Below are 25,682 nucleotides of genomic sequence, written 5' to 3' on the forward strand. Positions count from 1 at the left end.
TAACAATGTGTATTAGTCTATTTTCATGTTGCTGATAAAGACATACCCGAGACATTACAAAAGAAAGAGGTTTAAATGGACTTACAGTTCCACGCGGCTGCAAAAGCCTCACGATCATGGTGGAAGGCAAGGTGGAGCAAGTCACATCTTACGTGGAAGGCAGCAGGCAAAGAGAGGGGTGCTCGTGCAGGGATATCCCCTTTATATAACCGTCAGATCTTGTGAGACTTATTCACTATCATGAGAACAGCATGGGAAAGACCTGCTCCACGACTGAATTACCTCCTGCTGGGACCCTCCCATAACACACGGAAATTCAAGATAAGATTTGGGGCTGGGCATGGTGGCTCATGCCTGCAATCCCAGCACTTTGGGAGTCTGAGGCAGGTGGATCACGAGGTCAAGATATTGAGACCATCTTGGCCAATGTGGTGAAACCCCATCTCTACTAAAGATACAAAAATTAGCTGGGCGTGGTGGCACTTGCCTGTAATCCCAGCTACTTAGGAGGTGAGGTAGGAGAATCACTTGAACCACGGAAGCAGTGGTTGCAGTGAGCCGAGATAGTGCCATTGCACTCCAGCCTGGGAGACAAGAGCAAAACTCCATCTCAAAAAAAAAAAAGATGAGATTTGGGTGGGGACACAGCCAAATCATATCACAATGGAATATAGAAGACAGTGGAATGATATGTTCAATGTGCAAAGAGAAAGTATCATAAATCTAGAATTTTACACCTAGAGAAAATATCTTTCAATAACAGGGGCAAAAATAAAGACATTTTCTGTCAAGTGATACCTGAAAGTGTTGGCTTCCAGCAGATCCCCACCAAAGAAAATTCTAGGCCAGACATGGTGGCTCATGCTTGTAATCCCAGCACTTCGGGAGGCCGAGGTGGCCAGATCACCTGAGGTCAGGAGTTTGAGACCATCCTGGCCGACATGGTGAAACCCTGTCTCTACTAAAAACACAAAAATTAGCCAGGAGTGGTGGTGGGCGCCTGTAGTCCCAGCTACTTGGGAGGCTGAGGCAGGATAATTGCTTGAACCCGGGAGGTGGAGGTTGTAGTGAGCCGAGATTACACCACCGCACTCCAGCCTAGGCTACAGAGCAAGACTTCGTCTCAAAAAAAAAGAGAAACTTCTAATGAATGTACTTCATGTAGAAATCAAGTGATCTCAGATGGAGGGTCTGAGATGTAAGCAGGCATTGCAAATAAAGTGGTAAATATGTAAGTAAAGCTAAATGAATATTAATCAAATATGCCAATAATAATAATGTGCTATGAACATTAAGGAAACAAGGTAGAGTTAAAATAGATGACAACAGCATTATATACTGACAGAGGGTGGTAGTTGAAATTTAATCACCCAAAGAACTTTTATTGTTCACCACTGTAAACATAGAGAGGTAATTTAAACTCTCCTGATAGAAACAAGAGTATAGAAATTTAAAAAAAAGAATGAGAAAAAAATAACCAATTCAAAATATGTAAAGGAGAAAAACACATAGAAAATAGAAACAAATATAAAATAACAAGGTATAATTAAAGCCAAATGTATTTGTGATTACAATAAAGTAAATGGACTAAATGCCCCAGTTAAAAGACAAACCTTGTCTAACTAGATGAAGAACAAAGTTTAAAACTATCTGTATGCTGTATAAAAGAGTCACATCCAAAGCAGAAGCATACAAAAGGCTGAAAGTCAAGGAATAGACAAAGATATGCCAACAAAATAATAACCTACTGAAAGTGGAGGTAGCTCTAGTAATATAAAGCCAAAACATACTTTAAGGCAAAAAGCATTTGCAGAGATAAAGTTTGTCATTACAGAGGTGGCTCTAAGATGGCCGAATAGGAACAGCTCCAGTCTACATCTCCCAGCGTGAGCGATGCAGAAGACAGGTGATTTCTGCATTTCCAACTGAGGTACCGGGTGCATCTCACTGGGGCTTGTTGGACAATGGGTGCAGGACAGTGGGTGCAGGACAGTGGGTGCAGCCCACCGAGTATGAGCCAAACTAGGGCGAGGCATCGCCTCACCCAGGAAGTGCAAGGAGTCAGGGAATTCCCTTTCCCAGCCAAGGGAAGCTGTGACAGACGGCACCTGGAAAATCAGGCCACTCCCACCCTAGTACTGTGCTTTTCCAATGGTCTTAGCAAACGGCACACCAGGAGATTATATCCCGCACCTGGCTCAGAGGGTCTCACACCCAGGGAGCCTCACTCACTGCTAGCACAGCAGTCCAAGATTGAACTGCAAGGCGGCAGCGAGGCTGGGAGAGGGGCGCCTGCCATTGCTGAGGCTTGAGTAGTTAAACAAAGCGGCCAGGAAGCTTGAACTGAGTAGAGACCACCGCCGCTGAAGGATGCCTGCCTGCCTCTGCAGACTCCACCTCTGGGGCAGGGCACAGCTGAACAAAAGGCAGCAGACTTAAATGTCCCTGTCTGACAGCTTTGAAGAGAGTAGTGGTTCTCCCAGCATGGAGTTTGAGATCTGAGAGCGGACAGACTGTCTCCTCAAGTGGGTCCCTGACCCCCGAGTAGCCTAACTGGGAGGCACCCCCCAGTAGGGGCAGACTGACACCCCACGTGGCCAGGTACCCCTCTGAGACGAAGCTTCCAGAGGAACGATCAGGCAGCAACATTTCCTGTTCAGCAATATTCGCTGTTCTGCAGCCCCCACTGCTGATACCCAGGTAAACAGGGTCTGAAGTAGACCTCTAGCAAACTCCAACAGACCTGCAGCTGAGGGTCCTGACTGTTAGAAGGAAAACTAACAAACAGAAAGGACATCCACACCAAAACCCCATCTGTACGTTATCATCATCAAAGACCAAAGGTAGATAAAATGACAAAGATGGGGAAAAAACAGAGCAGAAAAGCTGAAAATTCTAAAAATCAGAGCTCCTCTCCCCCTTCAAAGGAACGCAGCTCCTCGCCAGCAACGGAACAAAGCTGGACGGAGAATGACTTTGATGAGTTGAGAGAAGAAGGCTTCAGGCGATCAAACTTCTCCGAGCTAAAGGAGGAAGTTCGAACCCATTGCAAAGAAGCTAAAAACCTTGAAAAAAGATTAGATGAATGGCTAACTAGAATAACTAGTGTAGAGAAGTCCTTACATGACCTGATGGAGCTGAAAACCATGGTACAAGAACTACCTGACGAACGCACAAGCTTCAGTAGTCGATTTGATCAACTGGAAGAAAGAGTATCAGTGATTAAAGATCAAACGAATGAAATGAAGCGAGAAGTATAGAGAAAAAAGAGTAAAAAGAAACAAACAAAGCCTCCAAGAAATATGGGACCATGTGAAAAGACCAAATCTATTTCTGATTGGTGTACCTGAAAGTGACAGGGAGAATGGAACCAAGTTGGAAAACACTCTGCAGGATATTATCCAGGAGAACTTCCCCAACCTAGCAAGGCAGGCCAACATTCAAATTCAGGAAATACAGAGAACACCACAAAGATACTCCTTGAGAAGAGCAACTCCAAGACACATCATAGTCAGATTCACCAAAGTTGAAATGAAGGAAAAAATGTTAAGGGTAGCCAGAGAGAAAGGTCAGGTAACCCACAAAGGGAAGCCCATCAGATTAACAGCTGATTTTCCGGCAGAAACTCTACAAGCTGGAAGAGAGTGGGGGCCAATATTCAACATTCTTAAAGAAAAGAATTTTCAACCCATAATTTCATATCCAGCCAAACTAAGATTCGTAAGTGAAGGAGAAATAAAATCCTTTACAGACAAGCAAATGCTGAGAGATTTTGTCACCACCAGGCCTGCCCTAAAAGAGCTCCTGAAGGAAGCACTAAACATGGAAAGGAACAACTGGTACCAGCCACTACAAAAACATCCCAAATTTTAAAGACCATCGATGCTAGGAAGAAACTGCATCAACTAACGAGCAAAATAACGAGCTAACATCATAATGACAGGATCAAATTCACACATAACAATATTAACCTTAAATGTAAATGGGCTAAATGCTCCAATTAAAAGACACAGACAGCAAATTGGAAAAAGAGTCAAGACCCATCAGTGTGCTGCATTCAGGAGACCCACATCATGTGCAGAGACACACATAGGCTCAAAATAAAGGGATGGAGGAAGATCTACCAAGCAAATGGAAAACAAAAAAAGGCAGGGGTTGCAATCCCAGTCTCTGATAAAACAGACTTTAAACCAACAAAGATCAAAAGAGACAAAGAAGGCCATTACGTAATGGGAAAGGGATCAATTCAACAAGAAGAGCTAACTATCCTAAATATATACGCACTCAATACAGGAGCACCCAGATTCATAAAGTAAGTCCTTAGAGACCTACAAAGATACTTAGATTCCCACACAAAAATAATGGGAGACTTTGACACCCCACTGTCAAGAAGAGACCTACAAAGAGACTTAGACTCCCACACAATAATAATGGGAGACTTTAACACCCCACTGTCAACATTAGACAGATCAACGAGACAGAAAGTTAACAAGGATATCCAGGAATTGAACTCAGCTCTGCACCAAGCCAACCTAATAGACATCTACAGAACTCTCCACCCTAAATCAACAGAATATACATTCTTCTCAGCACCACATTGCACTTATTCCAAACTTGACCACATAGTTGGAAGTAAAGCACTCCTCAGCAAATGTAAAAGAACAGAAATTATAACAAACTGTCTCTCAGACCACAGTGCAATCAAACTAGAACTCAGGATTAAGAAACTCACTCAAAACCGCTCAATTACATGGAAACTGAAAAACCTGCTCCTGAATGACTACGGGGTACATAACAAAATGAAGGCAGAAATAAAGATGTTCTTTGAAACCAATGAGAACAAGGACACAACATACCAGAATCTCTGGGACACATTTAAAGCAGTGTGTAGAGGGAAATTTATCACACTAAATGCCCACAAGAGAAAGCAGGAAAGATCCAAAATTGACACCCCAACCTCACAATTAAAAGAACTACAGAAGCAAGAGCAAACACATTCAAAAGCTAGCATAAGGCAAGAAATAACTAAGATCAGAGCAGAAGTGAAGGAGATAGAGACACAAAAAACCCTTCAAAAAATCAATGAATCCAGGAGGTGGTTTCCTGAAAAGATCAACAAAATTGATAGAACACTAGCAAGACTAATAAAGAAGAAAAGAGTGGAGAATCAAATAGATGCAATAAAAAATGATAAAGGGGATATCACCACCGATCCCACAGAAATACAAACTACCATCAGAGAATACTATAAACACTTCTACACAAATAAACTAGAAAATCTAGAAGAAATGGTTAAATTGTTGGACACATACACCCTCCCAAGACTTAACCAGGAAGAAGTTGAATCCCTGAATAGATCAATAACAGGCTCTGAAATTGAGGCAATAATTAATAGCCTTCCAACCAAAAAAAGTCCAGGACCAGATGGATTCACAGCCAAATTCTACCAGAGGTTCAAGGAGCAGCTGGAACCCTTCCTTCTGAAACTATTCCAATCAACAGAAAAAGAGGGAATCCTCCCTAATGCATTTTATGAGGCCAGCATCATCCTGATACCAAAGCCAGGCAGAGACACAACAAAAAAAGAGAATTTTAGACCAATATCCCTGATGAACATTGATGCAAAAATCCTCAATAAAATACTGGCAAACTGAATTCAGCAGCACATCAAAAAGCTTATCCACCGTGATCAAGTGGGCTTCATCCCTGGGATGCAAGGCTGGTTCAACATATGCAAATCAATAAACGTAATCTGTCATATAAACAGAACCAAAGACAAAAACCACATGATTATCTCAACAGATGCAGAAAAGGCCTTTGACAAAATTCAACAGCCCTTTGTGCTAAAAACTCTCAATAAATTAGGTATTGATGGGACATATCTCAAAATAATAAGAGCTATTTATGACAAACCCACAGCCAATGTCATACTGAATGGGCAAAAACTGGAAACAGTCCCTTCGAAAACTGGCATAAGACAGGAATGCCCTCTCTCACCACTCCTATTCAACATAGTATTGGAAGTTCTGGCCAGGGCAACCAGGCAGGAGAAAGAAATAAATGATGTTTAATTTGTAAAAGAGGAAGTCAAATTGTCCCTGTTTGCAGATGACATGATTGTATATTTAGAAAACCCCACTGTCTCAGCCTAAAATCTCCTTAAGCTGATAAGCAACTTCAGCAAAGTCTCAGGATACAAAATCAATGTGAAAAATCACAAGCATTCTTATACACCAATAACAGACAAACAGAGAGCCAAATCATGAGTGAACTCCCATTCACAATTGCTTCAAAGAGAATACAATACCTAGGAATCCAACTTACAAGGGATGTGAAGGACCTCTTCAAGAACTACAAACCACTGCTCAACGAAATAAAAGAGGACACAAACAAATGGAAGAACATTCCATGCTCATGGATAGGAAGAATCAATATCGTGAAAATGGCCATACTGCCTAAGGGAATTTATAGATTCAATGCCATTCCCATCAAGCTACCAATGACTTTTTTTCACAGAATTGGAAAAAAATACTTTAAACTTCATATGGAACCAAAAAAGAGCCCTCATTGCCAAGACAATCCTAAGCCAAAAGAACAAAGCTGGAGGCATCATGCTACCTGACTTCAAACTATACTACAAGGCTACAGTAACCAAAAAAGCATCATATTGGTACCAAACCAGAGATATAGACCAATGGAACAGAATAGAGCCCTCAGAAATAATACCACACATCTACAACCATCTGATCTTTGACAAACCTGAGAAAAACAAGCAATGGGGAAATGATTCCCTATTTAATAAATGGTGCTGAGAAAACTGGCTGGCCATATGTAGAAAGCTGAAACTGGATCCCTTCTTTACACCTTATACAAAAATTAATTCAAGATGGATTAAAGACTTAAATGTTAGACCTAAAACCATAAAAACTCTAGAAGAAAACCTAGGCAATACCATTCAGGACACAGGCATGGGCAAGGACTTCATGTCTAAAACACCAAAAGCAATGGCAACAAAAGCCAAAATTGACAAATGGGATCTATTTAAACTAAAGAGCTTCTGCACAGCAAAAGAAACTACCATCAGAGTGAACAGGCAACCTACAAAATGGGAGAAAATTTTTGCAATCTACTCATCTGACAAAGGGCTAATATCCAGAATCTACAAAGAACTAAAACAAACTTACAAGAAAAAAAACAAACAACCCCATCAAAAAGTGGGTGAAGGATATGAACAGACACTTCTCAAAAGAAGACGTTTATGCAGCCAAAAAACACATGAAAAAATGCTCATCATCACTGGCCATCAGAGAAATGCAAATCAAAACCACAATGAGATACCATCTCACACCAATTAGAATGGCAATCATTAAAAAGCCAGGAAACAACAGGTGCTGGAGATGATGTGGAGATATAGGAACACTTTTACACTGTTGGTGGGACAGTAAACTAGTTCAACCATTGTGGAAGACAGTGTGGCGATTCCTTAAGGATCTAGAACTAGAAATACCATTTGACCCAGCCATTCCGTTACTGGGTATATACCCAAATGATTATAAATCATGCTGCTATAAAGACACATGCACACGTGTGTTCATTGCGGCACTATTCACAATAGCAAAGACTTGGAACCAACCCAAATGTCCATCAATGATAGACTGGATTAAGAAAATGTGGGACATATACACCATGGAATACTATGCAGCCATAAAAAAGGATGATTTCATGTCCTTTGTAGGGACATGGATGAAGCTGGAAACCATCATTCTCAGCAAACTATCACAAGGACAAAAAAACCAAACGCCGCATGTTCTCACTCATAGGTGGGAACTGGACAATGAGAACACTTGGACACAGGAGGGGGAACATCACACACCGGGGCCTGTTGTGGGGTGGGGGGAGGGAGGAGGGATAGCATTAGGAGATATACCTAATGTAAATGATGAGTTAACGGGTGCAGCACACCAACATGGCACATGTATACATATGTTACAAACCTGCATGTTGTGCACATGTTCCCTAGAACTTAAAGTATAATAATAATAAAAAAAGTTTGTCATTACATAATGGTAAAATGTTCAATTTACCGGGAAGATACAATTATAAAATAGTAAGCATCTAATAATACAGACTAAAATTACATAAAGCAAAAACTGATTACAAACTACTTAGAGTAATATGCAAATCATCTAAGTATAATAGCATAAAAATACAAGGTACCTAAGATTACATCTAAAAAAAGGTACTTTCAAGACTTCTATAGAGTTATAAAACCCTATTGAAATAATACCTAAACAAAATATATAACATATTTACAGATTGGAAGACTCAGTGATAAAGATGCTAATTGTGCCTAAATTGAACTGTAGATTTAACATAATTCTAATTGAAATACCAATAAAATTTGTTTTGTTTTTTTTGTTTTTTTTTTTCTGTGAATATTGACAATCCGATTCTAAAATTTACATGGAAATGCAAAGATCCAATAAAGCTGGGGCACTCTTGCAAAATAGGGCAGGAGCATTAGCCTTATCAGATAAGATTTAGATATTAAATCAGTGTTATATTGGTGCAGGAAAAGAAACAGTGAAACAGAATGAGTCAGAATAGACTCATATATATGAGCCCTTAATAATGACAGGTGGAATTATATATCAAGGGAGAAGACAGACTTTTTATTAAAAGGATACTTCAGATGTTTATTTATAATAAAAGGAAATGAAACCAGACGTCCATCTCTCTATACACTAATATAAATTCTAAATGGATTAAATTTGTAAATATGAAAAGCAAAACAAGCCAAAAGTTTAAAGACCATAGAAAATAATACATTTGTGATTAAATATTAGGTGAACTCTTTTTAAAGAAGGCAGAAAAAAATGTAAAGACAAAAAGGAAAAGATTAAGTCAGAGTAACATTAATATTGAGAACATTTATTTATTACAAAAGCCAGAAAAAGATTAAAAACTTAATCCACAAACTGAAAGAAGACATTTGCAATACATATAACTGGTAAAGGATTAGTATCCAAGTTATATAAAGAATTCCTATGAAAAAATAAATATGAAATAAACCAATAGAATCAAAAGGCTGAAACCTGCAGTACCTAAAAGAGGAAATCTGAATGGTCAATAAACATTTAAAAAGATGATCACTTTCATCAGTAATCAGGAAAAGGCAAAAAAAATTATAAACACACATACATACACATAAACTCCAAAACCATGAGTAAGCATTATATGATAACAGGTTGGCAAAAATGATGAAGTCTGGCAATATCAGTGCTGAAGACCATATGGAACACTAGAAACTTTCATCTGTTCCTGGTTAGAGTGTCAGAGTAATATTACTTTGGAAAACTATCTGGCATTAGCTTCTGTGGCAGAGGCTATTTATTGTCCTTCAATATCTAATCTCCTCCTTTCATTTTTTTGGAGACAGGGTCTTGCTCTATTGCCCAGGCTGGAGGGCAAAGGCACAATCATGGCTCACTGTGGGCTTGGCCTCCCAGGCTCAAGCTATCCTCCCAGCTCAGCCTCCCTCAGTCTCAGGCACGTGCCACCATGCCCAGCTAATTTTTTTTTCTATTTTTTGTAGAGACAGGGTCTCACTTTGTTGCCCAGGCTGGTCTCAAACTCTTGGGCTTTAGTTAGGTATTTGGCTGCATAGACAGAGAGCAACTTTCTCAGCCTGTCTTGCAATTGGACGCAGTTCTAGGTCTAGGATCAGACCTGTGGGACACGAGTAGAAGAGATATGTGCAATTTCTGGGTCATATCCTTAAGGATAAATATTCTTGCCCTGGACTTTCTCTTTCTGGAGAAAGTCTAGAACCCATGGACATGAAGTTGACCACCTTTATTTATGTGGGTGAGTAAAATATCTTTGGAGATGTCAGAGCAGTAAGACTGAAGGAACCTGTGTACCACTTTATGGAGTACTGCTCCTCATGGGGCATTATCCTGCCTGGAGCCACTTGCTTCTTCACTGTAACATGAATGAAGTAGCCTTCAACCTATTTAAGTCAGTGTATTTTTTGTTGTTGCAATCACAGCAGCTTACCCATAGCAAGTGAACTTACCAGTACTCTTATGACAAGCAATTCTGTTACGAGTATAAAACCTGGAAAAGCCCCTGTATCTGTGTATCAGGTGAAACTAGAAGAATGTTGAGAGCAATCTCATAATAGTAAAAAGTGAGAACCAACCTAAGTGTTGATGAGCAGCAGAATGGGTAAATAAGTTGTGGTATATTCATGTATTAGAATATTCACAATGGATGAATCACAACCACTAGCATCAGCATGAATGAATCTTAGAATTATAATGTTGAGAAAATGGAGCAAAATCACAGAACAATGTGTGCATTTTTCATTAGATATTAGAATATTCACAATGGGTGAATCACAACCACTAGCGCCAGCATGAATGAATCTTAGAATTATAATGTTGAGAAAATGGAACAAAATCACAGAACAATGTGTGCATTTTTCATTAGATATTAGAATATTCGCAATGGGTGAATCACAACCACTAGCACCAGCATGAATGAATCTTAGAATTATAATGTTGAGAAAATGGAGCAAAATCACAGAACAATGTGTGCATTTTTCATTTACTTATTTTTTATTTCTAGAAAGCTTAAAAACTGGCAAAACTCAACAACATACTGCTTAGAAATACATGCACAAGTGATAAAACTATGAAGAAAATTAAAAAAAAAAATTAGAGCAATAGTTCCCTCCAGGAGGAAATGAAGAGGAATGCAATTGGTGGGCTTCTGGGGCATGGTAATAATCTAGCTATGGCCTTGGTCTCGGGAATGCGGGCATTCGTGTTGTTATCACTCTTTAAATTGTGCGTATGTGTTTTCATTCATCCTTTTGTTATCCATGGGTTATTTAATAGTTTGAAAAACATGCATACAAAAAAACATGAAACAACATAATTTAGACTCGAGACAAAATAAACTCCTCTCTACTTAGACTTGACCCCAAATTAAGAGATTAAGAATGGGGAACCTTACTCCCTGGATAAAAGAATAGGCTACGAAAAAGGCTAGGATAAATATATTTGCATAAAGCATAAGAAAATTACTACATATGCAATAATTAAAATAAATATTTGAGATAGCAAGAAGTAGAGGTGAAATGGAGAGAACAGAACAAGAATATAGAGCAATGTTCCCTGGCATTTAGTTTGCCACAGTATACATAAAAACACACTATTCACACAGAGCACTGGGATAAATCAACAAAGTTGCTCATGGGCTTAGACTATTGGATCAGAGCTTCAGGTTACTCTAGTAATGCCCTAAAGCCTGCCACTTGGAGGACCAAGGAGAATCAATATCCCAGCATACCTGAAACCTCTTCAGGAAGCTTTGAAGGAAAATGCAAACCAGAAAAGTTTCCAAAAAATGTCAAGGAAAAGAACAAAGAGGATAACATGACATGAAAGAGAATGTGATTAACTATGGAGGACAGAAAAATAGGTATCTGACCCACAATAGTGTTTCTGAAAAAGAAACAAAAACAGATCCCAGATCCCACAACAGTAGTCATTAAAAGTGTACATAATGGGCATGATGGCTCATACCTGCAATCCTAGCACTTTGGCAGGCTGAGGCGGGAGGATCACTTGAGGCCAGGAGTTCAAGACCAGCCTGGGCAACACAGTGAGACTTTGTCTCTAAAGAATATAAAAAAATTAGCCAAGTGTGGTGGTGCACACCTGCAGTCCCAGCTACTCAGGAGGCTGAGGCAAGACAATCACTTGAGGTCAGAGGTTTGAGGTTACAGTGAGCTATGATCATGTCACTGCCCTCCAGTCTGGGTGACAGAGGAAGACTCTGTCTTTAAAAGAAAAAGAAAAGTGTACATAAGAAACATGGCTGAGTTGAAGAAAAGGACTACCAGAGAGGCCCATTTTCTTCAAGAGAAATTAATAAAATAATGTTTACTCATATCCTGATGACATCTTTTTAAATTTCAAGGTTAAAAAACACAACATACAAATTTCCAAAATGGGGAAGGTGGGCTAATTAGCAACAAACAAAAATTAAACCGGCCTTAGTCAGGTCAAGACATTGCGAAGTGGATAGAATATTTCCTCTAGAACAAAAGGAAAAGACTCAAATTCATGGTCCAATTTATAAGAAATAAATCAAAACTAAGAACTCAAGACCTGTGGAAGTCATGATTTTTAAAAAGTAGCCGGTGAGGTTAAACATAAACATATAAATGTAAGTATAAATAATTGCTATTCATGTAGTTAGAGCGTTGAAAGCAGAAGGTAATTAACCAAAAATACTTTCGTGTGATAAAAAGAATAACATAATCATGATGTGGTTCTCTACAAAGAGTAAATTAACAAAGACTAGAAGGAAGAGGGGAATATATTGATGAAATTAGGGCTGAGACGAAGTTCAGGGAACAAAAACACATATATCTTCTTGTCTTGCAGAGTGTTTTAAGACTCAAAATTTACTTGGTTTTTGGTTTTGATAATTTCAGAAATGTAGTGGGTACTTGAGTTTACCTTACGGTTTACCATTATAATATAGGAAATAAAAGCAAGTAAAATGCAGTTCGTATTACATGAGCCAGGAAACAAAAAGAGCAGGATGCCAGGAATATATCACACGTCACCTATGTTGATAAATTCATATAGTTTCAGTTTGCCAATTAAGTGTAAATAAATGAAGGTGAGATTTTAAAAACTAAAATCTAGTCATGTTATTATAAAAGAAAACTTACACATGGTTGGTAGAAATGTAAATTAGTTCCACCACAGTGAAAAATAGTGTGGCGATTCCTCAAAGACCTAAAAACAGAACTACCATTTGACCCAGCAATCTCATTACTGGGCATATACACAAAGGAATATAAATTGTTCTATCATAAAGACACATGCACGCATATGTTAATTGCAGCACTATTCACAATAGCAAAGACATGGAATCAACTTAAATACCCATCAATGATAGACTGGATAATGAAAATGTGGTACATACACACCATGGAATACTATGCAGCCATGTCAAAGAATGAGATCTTGTCCTCTGCAGGAACATGGATAGAACTGGAGGCCATTATCCTTAGCAAAATAATGCAGGAACAGAAAACCAAATACTGCATGTTCTCCCTTATAAATGATGGGAGCTACATGATGAGAACACATGGACATATAGAGGGAAACAACTACACTGAGGCCTACCGGAGGGAGGAGGATGGGAGGAGGGAGAGGATCAGGAAAAATAACCAATGGGTTCCGGACTTAACACCCGGCTGAAGAAATAATCTGTACAACAAACCCCCATGATACAAGTTTACCTATATAACAAACTTGCACATGTACCTCTGAACTTCAAATATAAGTTAAATAATGACTTTCAAGTCAAGGCTAAAAAAAAAAGCTAAATAAGGTCAGGCACGGTGGCTCACGCCTGTAATCCCAGCACTTTGGGAGGCTGAGGCAGGCAGACCATGAGGTCAAGAGATTGAGACCACTCTGGTCAACATGGTGAAACCCTGTCTCTACTAAAAATACAAAATTAGCCGGGTGTGGTGGTACATGCCCATAATCCCAGCTACTCGGGAGGCTGAGGCAGGAGAATCGCTTGAACCCGGGAGGCGGAGGTTGCGGTGAGCCGAGATCGCACCATTGCATTCCAGCCTGAGGAACAAGAGCGAAATTCCATCTCAAAAAAAAAAGCTAAATAAAAATAAATAAATAAAAGGATTTACATTACCTGATTTCAAGATTTACTAGGAAAGCTATGTTAATTAAGACAGTGTGATATTGGCAAAAGGACTGACAAAAAACCAATGGAAAAGAATAACGTAGTTAGAAATAGACTCATACATAGACAGTCAATTGATCTAGAAAAACAGAACTGGTGAAATTCAATGAAAAAAGACAAGATCAATATTATAAGAAATATATACAGAATGTGAGATATCGTCACAGACACAGAGAATACAATCTGCCACAGAAAAAATAACTAAGTTGTCTTCATTAAAATAAAAATATCTGACCTTCAAAGAATACCATTCAGAAAATAGAAGGAAAAATTATAGACTGAGGAAAAAAATGTTTGTAATACATATATCTGACAAAGGACTTGTATTCAGAATATCTAACAAAATGCTACAATTCAATAACAGTTAAAAATGGACAAAAGTACAGGAATAGAGGAATGGGCATTTGTTTTTTAAATGAGTGTGGAGCCTCAGGTTTGCAAGATGGAAAAGAGTTCTGGAATTTGGTTGAACAATTTGGATGTTTGTGACACTACTGAACTGTACATTTAAAAATGGCTAAAATGACAAATTTTCTGTTATGTGCATTTAGCCACAAGTTTTAAAAAGTCTTAAGTAGATCCTTCAAAAAAGAAGACCTAAGAATGATCAATCAGCATGCGAAAAGATGCTCAACGTCATTAATTAGGGAAATGCAAATTAAAATTACAATAACATTTTAAAATGGTTAAAATTTAAAAACTAACAATATTGGGCGGGCACTGTGGCTCACGCATGTAATCCCAGCACTTAGGGAGGCCAAGGCAGGTGGATAACGAGGTCAGGAGTTCGAGACCGGCCTGGCCAACATGGTGAAATCTGTCTCCACTAAAAATACAAAAATTGGCTGGGCACAGTGGCTGTAATCCCAGCACTTTGGGAGGCCGAGGCGGGCGGATCACAAGGTCAGGAGATCAAGACCATCCTGGCTAACACAGTGAAACCCTGTCTCTACTAAAAATACAAAAAAATTAGCTGGGCGTGGTGGCAGGTGCCTGTAATCCCAGCTACTCGGGAGGCTGAGGCAGGAGAATGGCGTGAACCCGGGAGGCGGAGCTTGCAGTGAGCAGAGATCGTGCCACAGCACTCCAGCCTGGGTGACAGAGCGAGACTCCATCTCAAAAAAAAAAAAAAAATTAGCCAGGTGTGGTGGCAGGTGCCTGTAATCCCAGGTACTCAGGAGGCTGAGGCAGAGAATTGCTTGAACCTGGGAGGCAGAGGTTGCAGTGAGCCGAGATCGTGCCACTGCACTCCAGCCTGGCAACAGAGTGAGACTCTGTCTCAAAACAAAACAAAACAAACAAAAAAAACCAATATCAAGTTGTTAGGGATGTGGAGCAAGTGGAACTCTCAAAGATTGCTGGTGTAAGGGTAAAACGATGCAGTCACTTTGGAGTACTGGCAATTTTGTTGTTTATTTTTTGTAAAAAACTTTGGCCGGGCGTGGTGGCTCACACCTGTAATCCCAGCCCTTTGGGAGGCCAAGGCAGGTGGATCACCTGAGGTCAGGAGTTTGAGATCAGCCTGGCCAACATGGTGAAACCCATCTCTACTAAAAATACAAAAATTAGCCAGGCTTGGTGGCGCATGCCTTTAATCCCAGCTACTCAGGAGGCTGAGGCAGGAGAATCACTTAAACCTGGGAGGTGGAGGATGCAGTGAGACATGCCATTGTACTCCAGCTTGGGTGACAGCGCAAGACTCCGTCTCAAAACAAAACAGAAAAACAACTTTTATTTTAGTTTTAGGGGGTACAGGGCAGGTTTGTTACACAGGTAAATTGTGTATCATGGGGGTTTGGTGTTCAGATTACTTCATCACCCAGGTAGTAAGCATAGTATCCAACAGGTAGTTTTTTAATCTTCACTCTCCTCCCACCTCCACCCTCAAGTAGGCCCCCATGTCTGTTCCTTTCTTTGTGTCCATGTGTACTCAATGTTTAGCTCTCACTTATAAGTGAGAACATGTGGTATTTGGTTTTCTGCTTCTGTGTTAGGTCACTTAGGATAATGGCCTCCAGCTCCATTCATGTTGCTGCAAAGGACATGATCTCACTCTTTTTTTATGTCTGCGTCATATTCCATGGTGTATATGTACCACATTTTCTTTGTCCAGTCTACCGTTGATGGGCATTTAGGTTGATTCCATGTCTTTGCTGTTGTGAATGGCGCGGCAACGAACATGTGCATGCATGTGTCTTTGTGGTTTCTTATGCAGTTAAACACACACACTTCCTGTGTCCTCGCCATTCCACTCCTACCTGAGAGATATTAAAACAAACTTTCACAAGTGATTTGTAAGAGAATGTTTATAGCAGCTTTTTTTTCATAATAGCCTTAACTGGAAAGAACCCATTTGTCCAATGAGGCCAGATGGATAAACAAGTTATGGTTTATTCATTCAATAGAATACTACTCAGCATTACAAAGGAACGTAAGAAGGAACAACTGCCATGGATACATGCAATAACATGGGTGGATCTTAAAAGTATTGTGCTGTGTAAAATGGGCCAGACATAGCAAAGTATAAACTGTGTGAGTCCATCTACATAAATTTAAGAACAAGCAAAACTAATCTGTAGTGATAGAAATCGAAACAACGCTTATTTGGTGTGGTGATGGGGGCAATGCATTGTCTGCAAAGGGACATGAGGGAGCTTGCAGGGATGATGGAAATGCTCAATGCCTTGACTTACATGATTGTTACAAAGCAAAACTCTTCAAATGGCACACTTACTACTTGTGCATTTAACCATATGTAAAATATACCCCAATAGTAATATCATAGCAAACTTTTTCTTTCATAGCATTTATCCAAATTTGTAATTTAAATTCCGATGTTTCCCTATTAATGCCTATCTTTTCCGCACTGTAGATCAGGCACTATTCTAAGCTCTGCAAGTAAAATAGTTTATAAGATGGACCAGTCTGTCACCTCATGGAATTTACAGTCTGTGAAGCAAAGAGCCATTTTTGTCTTGTTCACTATGTTACACTCAGCATGTAGCTTGGTGCTTGGTACTTATGTGTCCTCAACAAATATTTGTAGGGTGGATGAATGACTAGAGAGAGGGAACCAAGGGACAGTGTTAGTGGATCTAAACTCACACATTCACTTGCTTACTCTTTCCCTCTCCTTCCCCATCAGTTTTTCTTCAGTATTTGAAAATCTGTATACACTGATGAGTATCTCATGTGTCAACATACTGTGTGGACATATAGATGAAGATTCATAAACTTTGAATCCAGGAAACAGTGGCACATGGATGGATTCTAGACCAGATGGAGCTCCATTTGCCTCCACGGGAAGGTGAATTGCATGGCCACTTGAGGGCAGGGCCAAGATTGTACTCAGGAAAAATACTGGATCTACTCATGTGCTTGAATTGGTATAATTTTGAGATTTAGAAGTCTGTTTCATAAAGCCTGGATAATTCAAATTTAGACTAGAAAATGCTACCAGCCAACAATCATAAAAAAGCCTGATTTTGAGTGACACCATATTCTCCTGGATCCTCCAATGTTTTATTTGCTGAACTGATTAAATTTCTAAAATGAGAATTACTTCAACTAAAATTATAACCTGCAGGTGAGAAGAGGAAAAACCAAGAGGGGAAAAAAGACGCTATATATATTCCTATCTATGTAGATCAGTTTGGGAACATTTCAGAGAAATCAAGTATTAAAATCCTCAGCAAGGTTACTATATAAACTTAGTTATAAACAGGAATTAATTTAATATTATCCTGCAAGTGTACTTAAGTTCTTTGATCTCCTGCAGCAACTTAAATTTAGAAAATGGTCTTAAAGTGACAAATGTTGAAAAAAAATTTCAGAAAGAAGATGATTTTAGATTGTATGCCTCCCGAAGCAAAAAAAAAGAGCATATATTTATATGTTTCTTAGGCCCTTCCCCACAAACCCGACTTGTCCTCAGAGCACTTAGCACCACAGCAGGTTCTCAACAAAGTTTGTCTCATTTTGGTTTACTTATTAATTGAAATTTACTGGATATATTTCTATACTGGGCATCATTTACCTTAACATTTACAACCCCCAAATGAAAACAGTAAGTCAAATAGGCTAAATAATAGCATAATATAGAATTGGGCTTTATCTATTACATGAATTCTAATGTGAAATTGAATGGCTTGGCACTAGGAACAGATTCTCCTATCTTCTTTTTTTCCTTTGGATGTGACTGGAAGCTTAGACTCTGAGCTTTGATATTTCCCAATATTACATCCGTGGCCACAAATGGGCAGACTGACAGATATGCTCCAGGCAGAATGAGTGCCCGCTCCTCTGAAATTTGTACTTGCCCCATTGTAGCTCAACCATATTGCACTGTAGCAATTTGTTTACACATCTACCTCTCACACTGGACTGAGCTCTTTGGGTTCAGGCACTTTGTCTTAACACCCTCAGCATCTAGCAGTGACTGCCTTGTACTATCTCTAGAGCCTGTAATGACAGGGGCTCGATAAACCTTAAACGAGAACAAAAAGAAACAGACAGGTATATTTAAAGAGACAAATAGCATCTAAACATTACATGCACTTACAATATAATTGAAGGATGTGTCAGCAAGCACCGCAAACTGACGAAACAGTGTGTGCCTTGTAAACATCTCATTCTTAAGGACATGAAAGCTGAAATTTAAAAAATGATGAAACTTAAAATGTATGTAAATCATAGCATAAAGCAAATAAGCATTATGTTAATGAGGTAGGAAACTACATTAAAATTTTAAAATATTACCAAATAAAAATTTAAAAATATTAGCATGAACATACTACCTCTTTCATTTTTAAAACTACATGTTGCCTGGGCAAAATGGTGAAACCCCATCTCTACAAACAATAAAAACAAAATAACCAGGCATGCATGGTGGTACATACCTGTAGTCCCAGCAGTTCAGAAGGCTGAGGTGGGAGGTTCACCTGAGCCCGGAAGGTCAAGGCTGCAGTGAGCCATGATTGCACCACTGCACTCCAGCCTGGATGACACAATGAGACCCTGTCTGACAAAAAACCAAAAACCACACACACACACAAAAACCAAACAAACTTACATGTTTTTCAGCTCAGAAAAGGCATAGAAGTAATGGCAATGATCACCTTTACTGCCCAGACTGTGATTTCAAAAAGCATTTCTCACCAAAATAATTCAGGGCATTTTTCAGAAATGACTGTTTCTAGATCTAAGGCAATAAATGCACAGAATGAACCTGGGACATCCTATTCTACCAGAATTCAACAAAGTCATCAAAGGTTATGTCAAAAGAACACAGTAATCAACTTGAAAGAGTTCCTGTTGACTTAAGATTGGAGAAATCACACATCAAAGATAATAAGAACTACAGTGTGTGGAAACATCACACATATATTAGCTATTTGGGAAATTCTCAGCCTATCTTGATTGCAAGCGATGCGAAAATTAGGAGATTTGTTGTCAGGAAGACATACTCTGTAGAGAAGGCAAGAGAATGGCTGGACAACCTTTGGAGTCTAGGAAGAAACAAAAATCACAGCATTTACTCACACAAAAGACTCTTTGAAGAGATTAGATGTGTGACATCCCTTCAGCCATCTCAGTAGAGTCCAAAATAGAGATGAGATTATCTAGGAAAGACCTGAGAAGGAGCCTCCCATCTAATGAAGTGACTTCCCATGACAAACATGGGAGACCCACAAGATTTTTGAGAATGTTATATCAGCAACAACACTGTTATATCAGATTGCACTGAAAAGGACAGAGAAAGGAAATAAATGAAAGAAGCTTATTGGATTCCCAAAATTCTATGAGCAGGAAACAGATTGATAAAACTACTCAGGGTCAAACACGTGCTACCTTTCATGAAAGAAGATATTTGACTCAGTAGTAGTGCTTTGGGTCCAGAAGGTGGAACCTTGAGTCACAGAGAATTAGCCCAGGCCTTGAAACCTAATGGCGTTATGCTGAAACAATTTCAAAATTGTTTGGACTAGTGACTCAATTTTCCCCCCTTCTACTTTCTCCCCTTTCAAACAAGAATGTCTATAGCTATTATTGACATTTATGTCAATACAATGACTTTCCCACTATTGTATTTGGGAGCAAATAATCTATAATTTCACAAGTCTACATATGGAGAGAAATTTTGTCCTAGGATGAATTATAACCAGAGTCTCACCATACCTAATTTCGATGATGCAAACTGGGACTTCTGAGGCTGATAACACTTAGATGAAATTTTGGACTTGAGTTGATGCTGTAATGGGTTGAGACTTTGGGGGATATTGGGATGTGGTCAACGCATTTTGCATGCAGGATAGGCATGATTGTTTGGGGACCAGAAGGTTGATTGTAGTAGAGTGAACATTGCCCCCCATGAAAATATCTACTTTCTAATTCCTGGAAATTTTAAGTATGCTACCTAACAAAGTAAAAAGAACTTTGCAGATGTGGTAAGTTACAGATCTTGAGATAGAGTAATTATTCTAGATTATTTAGTGGGCCCAATGTAATCACAACGGTTTTTTAAAAGAAGGAAGCAGGAGGATCAGAGTAGATAAGAATGAAGCAGAAATAATACCTGGAAAGATAATAGCTAAGAATGTTCCAAAATTCAGAAATGACGTTGACCCACAGATTCAAGAGCTAGACCAGATAAATAAAAGGAACTATACCTAGGGACATCATAATAAAACTAATGATAACCAAAGATCAAAGGAAAAAATTTAAAGTACCCAGACATGAAAAAAAAAGCAACAGTAAGACTGACAGCTGACTTCTCAACAGCAACAATGAAGGCCAAATTACTGACATTATTTTTTTTTATTTTTTAAAAATTTATTTACTCATTTTGAGATGGAGTCTAGCTCTGTTGCCCAGGCTGGAGTGCAGTGGCACGATCTTGGCTCACTGCAACCTCCGCCTCCTGGGTTCAAGCAATTCTCCTGCCTCAGCCTCCTAAGTAGCTGAGATTACAGGTGCCCGCCACCACACCCAGCTTATTTTTGTATTTTTAGTAGAGATGCGGTTTCACTGTGTTGGCCAGGCTGGTCTCGAACTCCTGACCTCATGATCCACCTGCCTCGGCCTCCCAAAGTGCTTGGATTACAAGCGTGAGCCACCATGCCCGGCCTACTGACATTATTAACCGGCTGAAAAAATAACTGCCAAGATAGAACTCTATACTTGGCAAAAACTTTCTTCAATAATTAAGGTAAAATAGTGACATTTTCCTCCAAAGAAAAGCTGAGAGAATTATTTGCCAGCAAACCTGTATTAAAAATGAAGAAACAAAAAATGAAAGAGAGCTATTCAGGCAGCATGAAAATGATCTCAGATGAAAACATAATAAGCAGAAAAAAATGAGAAGCCCAACAAACAGTAAATGTGTGAGTAAATATAAATGAATACTGAGTATGCCAAACAACAATAGCAACCTTTCATGGAGTTAAAAAAATAGAGAGAATTAAAATTAAAATATAGGAGAGAATTAAATGGAGTGAAAATAGTCTAAGGTTCTAGAATACTTGGGAAATTGGTATCAATAGTAATTTCTAAAACACTGCAATAAGCTAAGAATAAAATTTTACAAAGGAGAAATTTCAAAAAAAGAAAATGAATAACAAATTAATAAAAGAAAATATGGAATAAAAAAGGTTCATTGGTTCAAAACAAGGCAAAAAGGAGAGAAGAAGAAATATAAAACAGGTCAAATAGAAAACAATAAGTAGTAAATACAAACCCAACTATAGTATTTTCACTTAAAGTAAATAAATAAAGTATGACAATTAAATAAAACTGACAGATTAGGTTAAAAACTCAATTATATGCTGATTACAAGAAACACATTCAAATATAGAAATAAGATAGGCTGAAAGAAAAAAGTTAGAAAAAAATACACCATGTACTCTTAACCAAATAGTTAAGCAGACAATAAGCTAAAGAGCATTACTAAAGATAAAAGCATTTCATAATGATAGATATTACTGATAACTTCACAAGATGAGATCAGTATCTAAATTGTGGGTACCCAACAACTAAGATGTAAACTATGTAAAGTAAAAATGGACAGATTAAAATAAGAAATAGATACATCTATAATCATGGTAGAAAATTTAATACTTCTGTTTTAATAGTTGGATATGATGCCAAAAATTTAATAAGTATGTAAAAGATAGAAACAACAAAATTAATGGGTTGACCTCATTGAAATATTTAGAACTCTGCACCCATCAATGACAAAATTTTTCATTCTTGGCCAGGCATGGTGGCTCATGCCTGTAATCCCAGCACTTTGGGAGGCCGAGGTGGGTGGATCATCTGAGGTTAGGAGTTTGAGACCAGCCTGACCAACATGGAGAATCCCCGTCTCTACTAAAAATAGAAAAAAAATTAGCCAGGCGTGGTGGTGCATCCCTGTAATCCCAGCTACTCGGGTGGCTGAGGCAGGAGAATTGCTTGAACCTGGGAGGCGGAGGTTGCAGTGAGCTGAGATCACGCCATTGCACTCCAGCCTGGGCAACAAGAGCTAAAACTCCGGCTCAAAAAAAAAAAAAAAATCATTCTTTTCAAGAATAAAAACGTTTTAAAAAACTGGCCATAGCTTGAACCATAAAACAAACATGAAGACATTTTAACAGATTAAAATTATTCAGAGTAAATACTCTGAGCACAAGAGAATTAAACTAGAACTATAACTAGCTAATCTTCAACTTACTGGAAATAAAACATATTACTTACCCTTTTTTTTCTTGAGAAAATGTCCCACTCTGTCACCCAGGCTAGAGTGCAGTGGCATGAACAGGGCTTATGGCAGCCTTGACCTCGTGGGTTCAAGCAATCTTCCTGCCTCAGCCTCCCATGTAGCTGGGACCACAGGTGCATGCCACGACACCCAGCTAATTTTTTTATTTTTTGTAGAGATGGGTTTCACTTTGTTGCCCAGGCTGGTCTCAAACTCCTGAGCTCAAGCAATCTTTCTGCCTTGGTCTCTCAATGTGCTGGGATTACAGGCATGAGCCACTGTGCCCAGCCCATATTACTTCTAAATAACCCATGGATCAAAGAAGAAATAAAATTGAATTTAGAAAATATTTTGTTTGAGTAATAATAAATATATTATATGTCACAACTTGTGGGAAGCAGCTCAAACAATACTTAGAAGAAAATATATAGTGTTAAATGCATATATTCAAAGAAAAGAAGTCTGAAAAATCAATGATCTAGGCTTCCTTCTTGAAATCTAGTAAAAAGACAGCAAATAAAACATTAAAAATTAGAAGGAAACAAGATAAAAGCAAAAGTCAATTACTCTATCAAAAAACCATCAGAGCTAATAAATTCAGTAAAGTTACAGGATACAAAATAAACATACAAAAATCAATTGTGTTTATATATACCAACAATAAGCTATCCAAAAAGAAATTTTTTAAAAAATTCCATTTATAACAGCATCAAAGAATAAAATACTTAGGTATAAATTTAACCAACAAGGTAAAAGATCTGTATCTTGAAAACTATAAAGCACTGAAGAAAGAAGTTAAAGTAGATACAAATAAATAAAATGATATCTTGTATTCATGAATTAAAAGAAGTAATATTGTCAAGATGTCTATACTACCCAAAGTAATCTACAGATTAAATGCAATTGCCACCAAAATTGCAATGGCATTTTTCACAGAAGTAGGAAAAATAATCCTAAAATTTTATGGAAACATAGAAGACCCCAAATGGCTAGCCAAAGCTCTTTTGAGAAAAAGGAACAAAGCTGGAGGCAGCTCACTTCCTGATTTGAAACTATGTTACAAAGCTATAGTAATCAAAACAGTATGATTGTACTGACATGAAAATAGACACTTAGACCAATGGAACAGATTAGAGAGCTCAGAAATAAGCTCATGCATATATGGTCAACTAATTTTTGACAAGAGTGACAAGAATATACAATGGGGGAAAGGAAAGTCTCTTCAATAAATGATGTTGAAGTAACAGGATATCTACATGCAAAAGGATGAAATTAGACCCCTATATTACATAGTACACAAAAATTAACTCAAAATGGATTAAAGGCATAAACATAAGTCCTGAAACCATAAAATTCCTAGAAGAAAACATAGGAGGGAAAGCTTTTTCACGTTGGCCTTTGGCAATGATTTTTTGAATATAATACCAGATGCACAAGCAACAAAAAACAAGAACGAATAAATAGGATTATTTCAAACTACAAAGCTTCCTCACAGTAAAGAAAACAACAAAATGAAAAGACAACTTAAGGAATGGAAGAAAACATTTGCAAACCGTACATCTTATCTGATAAGGGGTTAATATCCAAAATATATAAGAAACTCAGCTTAACAGCAAGAAAACAACCTGATTTAAAAGTGAACAAAGGAACTGAATAGACATTTCCCCAAAGAAGACACACAAATGGCCAAGTATATGAAAAATTGCTCAATATCACTTATCATCAGGAAAATGCAAATCAAAACCACAACAAGATATCACCTCACTCCTGTTAGAATGGCTACTATCAGAAAGACAAAAGATAACAAGTGCTGGTGAGGATGTGGAGAAAAGGGAACCCTTGCACACTGTTGATGGGAATGTAAATAGTTCAGCCACTGTGGAAATCAGTCTGAGATTTCTCAAAGAACTTAAAATAGAACTACTCTTTGATCCAGCAACTCCACAGCTGGGTATATACCCAAAGGAGTATAAATCGTTCTACCATAAGGACACATGCACATGCATGTTCATTGCAGCACTGTTCACAATAGCAAAGACATGAAATCAACCTAGATGCCCATCAATGGTAAACTGGATTAAAAAATATGGTACACATACGCGATGGAATACTGCACAGTCATAAAAAAGAATGAAATCATGTCCTTTGCAGCAATATGGATGGAGCTGGAAGCCGTTATCCTAAACAAACTAACACAGGAACAGAAAACCAAATACCACATGTTCACACTTATAAGTGGGAGCAAAACATTGAGTACACGTAGACACAAAGATGGGAACAACAGACATCAGGGCCTATTTGAGGGTGGAGGTTTGGAGGAGAGTGAGGAATGAAAAACTACCTATCAGGTACCATGCTGATTACCTGGGTGACAAAATTATCTGTACACCAAACCCCTACGACATGCAAGTTACCCATGTAACAAACTTGCACACATACCCCCTGACCTAAAATAAAAGTTAGAAAGGAAAAAAAAGTTTTTTAATTAAAATTAAAATTTTAAAAAAGTCAATGAAAAGACATATGAGAAAAGTTCAGCAAAGGCAGTTATTTCTTTGAAATAAATAACACAAAATTGATAACTCCCACTAGACTAAGAAAAAAGGAGAAAAACACAAATTCTCAGGAATGAAACACAAGTATCAGGAATGAAAAAGGGACATTACCAGATCTTACAGATACAGTCATGCACTGCATAACGATGTTCGGTCAAAGACGGACTGCATAAACAATGGTGGTCCCATAAGATTATAATGGAGCTGAAAAGTTGTCACTGCCTAGTAACGTCTTGACAATCCTGACCGTGTGTAGGCCTAGGCTAGTGTGTGTGTTTGTATCTTAGTTTTTAACAAAAAAGTTTAAAAAGTAAAAAATAAAAATAAAAAAATTTAAACACAGACAAAAACTTAAAGAATAAGAATATAAAGGAAAAAATTATATACATATTATTTGAGACAGGGTCTCACTCTGTCACCCAGGTTGGAGTGCAGGGCGTGATCACAACTTACTGCAGCCTCAACCTCCTGGGCTCAAGCGATCCTCCCACCTGTCAGGCTGCCACGTAGCTGGGACTACAGGTGAGCACCACCATGTGAAAAGATAATCTTGTATACCTGTACAATATGTTTGTGTTTAAAGCTGTGTT

General features: G+C 38.3%; 1 protein-coding gene across 2 annotated transcripts in view; it reads right to left on the reverse strand.

Moving 5' to 3' along the window:
* The window catches only part of C8H10orf67 (chromosome 8 C10orf67 homolog), a 162,276-nt gene that overhangs the window by 23,679 nt on the left and 112,915 nt on the right, over window positions 1-25,682 (reverse strand). For both annotated transcript variants that reach the window (XM_054436314.2, XM_063669644.1), the window contains exon 13: window positions 18,362-18,449. In XM_054436314.2, coding sequence (XP_054292289.1) covers window positions 18,362-18,449 — 88 coding nt within the window. The remainder of the gene's footprint in view (window positions 1-18,361; window positions 18,450-25,682) is intronic.

Source organism: Pongo pygmaeus, chromosome 8 (assembly GCF_028885625.2).
Source record: "Pongo pygmaeus isolate AG05252 chromosome 8, NHGRI_mPonPyg2-v2.0_pri, whole genome shotgun sequence".
In the NCBI taxonomy this organism is placed as follows: domain Eukaryota; kingdom Metazoa; phylum Chordata; class Mammalia; order Primates; family Hominidae; genus Pongo; species Pongo pygmaeus.